Consider the following 8,689-nt stretch of genomic DNA (forward strand, 5'->3'; position numbering starts at 1 on the left):
GAGTACTGCATCCAGCTCTGGAGCCCTCAGCACAAGAAGGACATGGAACTGTTGGAGCAGGTCCACAGGAGGGCTACAAAAATGATCTGAAGTCTGGAGCACCTCTCCTATGAGGACAGGCTGAGAGAGCTGGGGTTGTTCATCCTGGAGAAGAGAAGGCTGTGGGGAGACCTGATTGCGGCCTTTCAGTACTTAAAGGGGGCCTATAGGAAAGATGGTGAAAATCTTTTTAGTAAGGCCAGCTGTGACAGGACAAGGGGTAATGGTTTTAAACTAAACCAGGGTAGGTTTAGACTGGATGTAAGGAAGCAATTCTTTACAGTGAGGGTGGTGAAACACTGGAACAGGTTGCCCAGAGAGGTAGTGGAGGCCCCATCCCTGGAAACATTCAAGGCCAGGTTGGACGGGGCTCTGAGCAACCTGATCTAGTTAGCGGTGTCCCTGCTCACTGCAGGGGGGTTGGACTAAATGACTTCTAGGGGTCCCTTCCAACCCAAAACATTCTATCATTCTATACTTTTTCCAAATGTGCTGTTTTAAGTGACAAAATTGCTACATGCTCTTTCTCGCTGGGCTGGATTTTTTTTGTTTAATGGAAAATAAAAAGATTTGATTCAGCAGGCATATGACAATGAATATAGGAAGTATTTGGTTAAGCATCTCTTATGCTTCCATAAAGGCAGTCAAGTATATTAAATTTTTTGCCCTAGAAAGAAAAACTTAATCAGACTACCATATTTACCTATCATATATATTTCCTTTGTACCTTCACCTGCAGGTGTCTTCTGTATTTAGTGCTAGTAAAACTGTGTATAGTGACCATTGCAAACAAAAAACTGTTATCTTTTAAGTATTTTTGGTCTTATATTTTATTGGGCCTTTTTATTTTTTCTTAAATGGGGATGCCTTTTCTGGTGTAATACATATTTAAAATCTGATGAAAAGTAGCAGTGGCATTTTCATGGGGAAAAAATTATTTTTGTACTGCTTAAAACTGTAGAATATTTTTCTGATAACTTTTTTTTTTTTTGGCAGTTGTACTCGCTAAATGATTATAAGCCACCCATTTCTAAAGCTAAAATGACACAGATCACCAAGGCAGCAATCAAGGCTATAAAGGTAAGAAACTGGCTAACTTCTTTTGACTTCCTTTCCATTTCTCATCTGTGTCAAAATAACTGAATACCTTAAAGAACTTGCTACAGAACTTTCCACCTCTGTTGTTCTGTGTACAATTTCCAAGTTACGATCAAATGTGATAGTGATGGGATTTTCAGGAGTGCAACAGAAGGCTTAATTCGTTGTATGACTTGCATTTGCTGGTTGTCTTATGTGAGAAAGAATTATACCAACTTGACTCTTCAGTCAGATCTGAATGACAGGGTTTTTTTCCTCATTTTACAAAGGAAACACTGACATTGAGAACAGAAGAATAAATATAAAACTGCAATTCCCCCCTGCCCCACCCTAAAATTTAAGATTATGTGTGCCTTTGGATCAATACAGTTCTTTAAGTTTTATTTCATTGTTATAAATTCCTAACATACTTTTTCATGGGTGGGGTTCCTAGATTTTATTTTCTATGTTGCTTGCCAAACAGCAATGGACAGCAGAAAACAGTGCTGAAAAATGATGGAGGAAAGAAGTATGCCATTAGTGTTAGGCATTAAAACAAATGGAAAACCAGTGAAAGCTGGAGAGGTGAAAAAGAGGATAAGATAAAAGCTAAAAAGCCATGAACTTATGCTCTTCCTGTCTACGTTCCTCTGATGAGAATGGAGATACATTTTCAGATAATGAAATCCGTATTAGGATTTTGTGTAATTTGGAGAGAGAGCAATTTGGTGACAGACATGTGAATTTCACTGGCTTTCTTAAATATGAGAAGTTTGTGTAAATTAGTCTGTGTGTTGCAGTACAGTGAAAATGCTAAAAACTTGTACTGAACATGAAAAAGTAGCAGATGATTGTAAATGGTTCTATAAATTAAAGAATTAAATGTTGCCAAAATGTTTTATCGTGTATTTAACTTGGAAATCCTGCTTCCACTATTACCATTTCAGTAACAACATTTAATTGTTAACAGCATTTAATTTTGTAGAGAAGTTACTGAGATGATGTAAAGCCATTGTGATGATTTGTGAGATGTAAAAAAAAAAGGGGGGGGGGGGCAATTTTAAAAAAAAGGTATTCTGTAGATGTTATAAGGTCTTCCTGTACTCATGCTTTTAGGTTATTCTAGTGAACACTTGGAAATAAATAAAATACGAAGAAGTGCTATGCTTAGTAACATTAGGCTAACTTCTTCGGTTGTGTACAATGAAATAACCATATGTTTTTGAAGGAACAGTTATATTATTCTCTTAGCTCTCACTAAATTAGTGCACATTATTTTAAAAAATCCAGCGTAAAAAACCTTCAGAAGGCAAGAAAAACTCAGATGAGCGTTTTTATATGCTGTTAAATGTTAAGGAAGACAGCATTCTCAGTTGCGGGTACTGGATTGCTGCTTAATCAACCAAAGTTTCTAATTCTGGTTTTATAGTCAATATTGCATGACTTGAACAAGTATATGCATCTTCAGATTTTCTCCTCTATTGAAATACTATTTTATTTTCCAGTTCTACAAGCACGTTGTACAGAGTGTTGAGAAATTCATTCAAAAGGTAAGTCAGTCATGGGTTTTTTTGTGTTAGCACTGAGAAAAATTTCCTCATTTTGGATTACAGAGTATTGAAGACCATCAGGTTGTAGGTACACATTTGGATTAATATTTTTTTCACACATTAGTTTGTTTCAGTTTTTAGTCACATTCAATTTCTACTAGTAGTTGGTAGCTGATCATAACGCATGATGTAGAAAGACAAATACTTTGTCCACCTTTTGTGGTTATGATCTGAATGATTGTGGATACTGTCTTAGGACTACTTCTCTGTGTGTACTCATTTGATGTTAAAAGAGCCTGTCCGTGTAGCCCACGTGAACAGCTAACAGCAAAAGAATTGGTAGTGGTTTGGCAAGTGACAGTTGCTTTTGCTTGTCTGCCAGGTTTCCCATAAATTTTAAAGCTGAAGGGAAGATGACCATTCAGCCTCATTTTTTGTGTAGCATTTCAGTTGGTGGTTCTTGCTAGTAATTTAAAACAAAAAATATTTATGTGGCTAGACAGCAGTTACTATTTGGGAAGATGCACTATTAATTTAAAGATTCTGAATAACAAAGAATTTTATCGCATTTTATTTTCTTGGTAGACTTAATTAATCTTGGGTAAAGCTGCATTTTTGTCTCTAGTTGGAAATGCATGGATTCCAATTTGTGAGTCTTTCCTCCTTGTCTGCATTGTGCTTGATTGTTCAGTTGGTCATTTTGGTACTGAATTTCTTCTTATGATCAAATTGCCTTTTTGTTTTGACAAACAAGCTAGAGAAGTTAATCTGTTAATGTTTCAATGTTGGATGCAGTTTTTCTTCCATTGTCCGTTTTATGAAGCAGTCAAGGTTGCTCTGTGTCAGTAACCTGTCTTCCTCATTGCCTCCTATTCAGTGTATGCTGCAGTGCCTTTTGGTTCAGGGTTCAGCTTCAGGCTGGTGTTTTTAGCTGTCTCAGAACAGTTCATTAATGAATTATTTAGGTACTAGAACATCAGTCCTATGTGGAAAAGGTGTCATATGTATGTTTCATGGCACTAGTAAATATTAGTATACTTTAACATCACTGCTAGTGTTTTGTCAAGTAGTTGTCTTTTGGGGCATCGCTTCTGACTTTTTTCCACCTCTAAGGAAAGGGATCAATATCTTCTGGTCCCTGTTTAATACTACAGGTGGACATAGGAGGATGAGAGCCGGTGTACATCTTCTCCATCTCTGATCAGTAGCACTTCACAGTTTCATGTCCCGACATTAACCTGAATTGCCCAGGTTCCAAATACTGCTTTTTAGTTGCAGTGGCTGTGGTGGGCAATTCTGTATTCAGAGACATGAGAGAAGATTTATCCTCCGAATGAGAGAGTGGTAGTTTGTCAGGAACTGGACTAGTTGGTTGTGACCCTTCCACAAGCTACTAAGAGTATGGGTTGTCTTCACACATTTGTGTTTGGTGTCCAGTACTACTTGATAAGGGGGTTCTGCACTGTACCTTGCTGGTTAGAGAAGGCAGATGTATGTTGTTATTGATAACCTTGTTAAAGATCGCTCTGGACTAGATGTTTCCTTTGAGGCTTGATGTGGGTTTTTTTCCGTATTTCATTAACTATTTAGTGACACACGCAAATTATTAATAACATCAAATAGTAAGTTCTTATTTTAGTAGATTTGGAGATAAGGAGATGAAAGCCCTTTTTTAGGCATTTGATATTTATGGACTTAACTTGTTTAGAAGATAATGGGATTATTTTTCTGGAAGCAATCACCTCAAGTTAAGGCTGAAAACTGCTGAATCTTCCATTAAAATTTGCCATAGACTTGTCCAGAGTGATGTCAGTGCCATCTCAATTAGTTTATTGTTGATTCTTTCCTGTTTCAGTATTTTCTTTCTTCAAAATTAATCTCATGAGGTTCCTGAAACTTGAGGTGAAGTAATTGTCCATGACAATCTTTGTTTTGTGACACTTAACTCACTGGTCAGTTGTCATTTTGGTTGACTTTTACTCTCTGGCAAAACATCACTTCAGGGGTCAAATGACCACATTCCATGTATGTAAAGATACTCCACTGTGAGAGCAAGGTTTGAGTAATTTCTTTGAGTAATCAAAGAATCTTATTGCTTGGACTCACTAGGAAAATAAAGGAACATTTTTTGTGTAAAAACTTGTCTCATCTCAGATTGGGGATACGCAGGCTCACTGTCCCAGCTGTCATTCTTCTTAATTTTTTAATTTGTGTTTTATTGTCTTTTCCTTTTTTGTCATCTGTATTATTATATTAACTATAATATTTTTTTGCTTTTTGTATGTGCCATGTTTTTAAATACTCTACCTAGCATATTTGCTGAGTTTTCTTACTAAATGTATCTGGTTTTTATTAATTTCAGTGTTGTGAAAAGTCATATGCCTGTTTGTTCTGTATGCAGAATACTCTTATTTTTGGTAATAATTTAGCTAAAATTTGAGTAGCTACAATACATTGAAGTGATTCTCTGAAGACAGTGTGTTATATGCAATTAGATTTTAATTTAATAATTTCAATAATGCACAATTATTCTTAAAAGGATGCCACACACTCTCTTGAAAATAAAGAATGCCATCCTTAAAAAAACTGGACCATATTCAGAGCCTAAATAAGTGCTTTATCAAGGTTGCAAATGTTAGCAAATCAGCACTTTTCAAAACAGGACGTTTGTATCTAGGCTATGATAAAGCTAGGAGTCTGAAGAGTTTGTTCAGCACCGTATTAGAGATGATGAATTTAGTGTGTTACATAGGATGTTTGTGGACTGTCCGGACAGGAGAGGGAATGGGTGTACTTACCCATGTTTTCCTTAGTACCTTGTGTGGTAAGTGTGTACCACCAATATTCATGGAGTGAATCCATGTCATAGTATATTCTGGTGATGACTTCATTATATTTCTGTACCACTTTTCATTCTGTCTTAAAACTGATCGCACTAGTCTGGTACAATTACTTTGCACTTAAAAAGCAAAAAGTTCAGCTTTAATTGTTAAGTAAAATTACCTAAGTAATTGGTATTGTAGTTAGCAGACATGCTTTATAAATACAGTGCTATTTGTAAATTATGCAAGTTTTCTGCAGTTTTAAAATAAGTATCACTGGTATATTTTCAGCCAAACAGATGTCCACATAAATATGTTCTTGTTCTGGTGGGAGCAGGATATACCACATGCTACTTACAACAATGTAAAATAAAGTAAACAAATGCTAACTTTAATGTTGGCTTTGATCATAAAGAAGGACAAAAATATTTTGAGCTATATTTACATCTAGTCCCAATGTACTGTTAAAAATTCATTCATGCTTTATGCTGTTCTCTTAAAATAGGTGTGTGCATTTTAAAAGGGTATATGATTCATGCGCCAGTTTTGAATAGCTATATTCTAAAAGTTTTTTTAGTGGTAGTAAATTGATTTTAAACCATTTACATATTTGCAGAATGCATATAGATGCGATAATTTGAACATTAAAGGTTAGCTGGTTTTGAGAGTTTTGTTTTTCAGGAGAATTTGTTAAATAGAGGATGTTGTGATAATACTTTGACCCATTTAAAAATTAGAGAGGGCTGTTCTTATTTATTCTGCCATTAATGGTTTTTGGTATTTTTCACATCTACACATTTTAAATTACTGTTCTTTGTAGTGCAAACCAGAATACAAGGTACCTGGTCTGTATGTGATTGACTCCATTGTAAGACAGTCCCGGCATCAGTTTGGGCAAGAAAAGGATGTATTTGCTCCAAGATTCAGCAATAACATCATCAGCACTTTCCAGAACTTGTACCGCTGTCCTGGGGATGACAAGGTAAACCACTTATTATAGGTTTTTTTCTAATTAAAACAATCTTTAGTATGTTATCTATAAAGAACAAAGATTTTCATCTCACTTGTTGCTTGCTAGAGTGGATCTAATTATAGACTTACACATTTATATGTATGTATTTTAATTTTGCTGTCTGAATTTTAGGGATGGGGAAGGCACAATTAGAACTTTGAAAAGGTTTTCAGGAAGACTGGATAGATTTGAGCTAATGTATTTTGATAGGAAAAAAATTGAGCAGGCATTTGGTAGGACAGGGAGTTGTAGTCAGTCTTCTACTGTCTTCTTCCCCTCTTCAGTGAGAAAATGATGAGCAGGTTTTGCATAGTGTCAAGGAATAAATAATCTTTCTTGGCAGCAGTAACTTCAGTGTAAACTAATGTGTTTTGGACTGAAGGAGCAATAGAAGAACAGCAAAGTATCTTAAAAGTTACATTTCCTTTGATAATGTATCAACCAACAGCTGAATAGGGCTTAACTTGAACAGTTTGACCCAACAGTGCATCTGTTCCCTTGGACCATTGTAGTTAAGATCGCTACCGAATTATCTTTTTAATAGGCTGGCTGGAAATAGCAGAGGGTGCAGGCAGTTTAATTTCCTTCATAGTTGTCACTGATCTTACAATAGCTAGTTTGTTATTATTGAGTTGGAAAATTACAAAAAGATGTGAAATGCTAAGGGCTTTATCTCCACATAAATTTGTGTAATAGAGTCATTAAGTCAAGTAGTAAGTGAGGCAGGACACTGCAGGAAGGCAACAGGTTTTTTGTTTGTTTTGTTTAAAAATCAAGCAGAAGTATAGTAGCATTTTATTGAAAACAGCAAAAAACCCCCACTGATTCCTTTGTCTGGCTCAGCCATGGAAAATGCAAGGGGGAGATAGATAATGAGGTGCAGAAATAGTGTGCGGTATTCCTGTTCAGGATAGGAGAGGGAAGTTAGAACCTCTGATGGACTTGGGGACTGCATTACAAAACAAACTTTCAGAGAAGAAGGGCTCGCATACTGTAATACTGAATGGAAGCCTTCAGAGATTTCTTTAAAGGAACACTAAATTTCCATGCAGTGAAAATTCAGCACTTCTCTCTATTAAATTTAAGTAGCCTCTTGGAATTCTGGGCAAACAGACATTTTTTTTTTCTTTGTTTTAAACATTGTGTGGTTAAGTACTCTGTGTTCATGTTTTATAGAATTTAATTAAACCATCTTTGTGACAGCAAACACAGGATCCTATGAAGAACTTTCTGTTCTTTATAATACAACTTTTTTTTTTTTTTTCCAAATAAGAAGGGTGTTTTTTTCCATCACATACATTCCTATCCAGCTTCTCAAGATCAAGCAAAATCTTGCCTCTGGGTAGAAGTAAAGCTTAGAAAGGAAAAGATTTGAGAGCAGATTTAAACAGAGGAATAGAAATGTATTTGCAAGCTGAACAGTGAGTTACATCTGATGGAATAGTATGAAGTCTCAATTTTGATTTTTTTTTTCCTTCCCTGTTATCCATATTTTCAATATTACTATGTAATTTCAATAGGCAGGGAATTGTTTTTCAGTTTAAGTTCCTCACTTCATCAAGAGAACTTGCAAAATATTGAGCTACTTTCCTAATCGTATTTAGCAGTCTTATATGCACATTTTTAAGTGGATATAAGTAATTTTGGTTCATAGGTAGATCAGAATTGTATTCATATATGTTGACTATAACAGTTTAGGAGACTAATAATTCCTTGCTTTAATTATTAATAATGCTTTACAATGTTTCCTTAAAATAATTTACCTTCCATACTGTCTTCTAAGAGTAAAGGTATAAAAGTGTCAGATACATTTGTTTTGTTTTACTATATTTCATTTTCTATTGAGAGAAGACTCTCACTATGTACATAGTGTGTCTTTACAATTGCCTAGGCATCCTGTATAGGTCAGCCTCCAGTTCATAGGTTAGACATGTTTGGTGTGGCCCTGTGTAGCTGTTCTTACGGTTCTTACTGTTTATAAACCTAAAGGTGCTTCAATCGAGACAGATTGACATTGCTTGTTAAGAATTCCATAATTGAAAATAACAAGAAAGATAAGCATGACTTGGGTCTTTTGTTATCCTTTCTTCATTTTAGAGTAAAATTGTTAGAGTGCTAAACTTATGGCAGAAGAATAATGTGTTCAAGAGTGAAATTATTCAGCCTCTCTTGGATATGGCAGGGGGAAA

At 35.4% G+C, this 8,689-nt stretch overlaps 1 protein-coding gene across 1 annotated transcript in view; it reads left to right on the forward strand.

Annotated features, from left to right (window-relative positions):
• Positions 1–8,689, forward strand: part of SCAF8 (SR-related CTD associated factor 8) — a 67,801-nt gene that overhangs the window by 23,341 nt on the left and 35,771 nt on the right. Inside the window, 4 exon segments of the mRNA XM_009644291.2 lie at positions 1,036–1,119; positions 2,622–2,666; positions 6,309–6,470; positions 8,598–8,685. Coding sequence (XP_009642586.2) covers positions 1,036–1,119; positions 2,622–2,666; positions 6,309–6,470; positions 8,598–8,685 — 379 coding nt within the window.

Source organism: Egretta garzetta, unplaced genomic scaffold (assembly GCF_000687185.1).
Source record: "Egretta garzetta isolate BGI_Z169 unplaced genomic scaffold, ASM68718v1 scaffold397, whole genome shotgun sequence".
NCBI classification, from domain to species: Eukaryota; Metazoa; Chordata; class Aves; order Pelecaniformes; family Ardeidae; genus Egretta; species Egretta garzetta.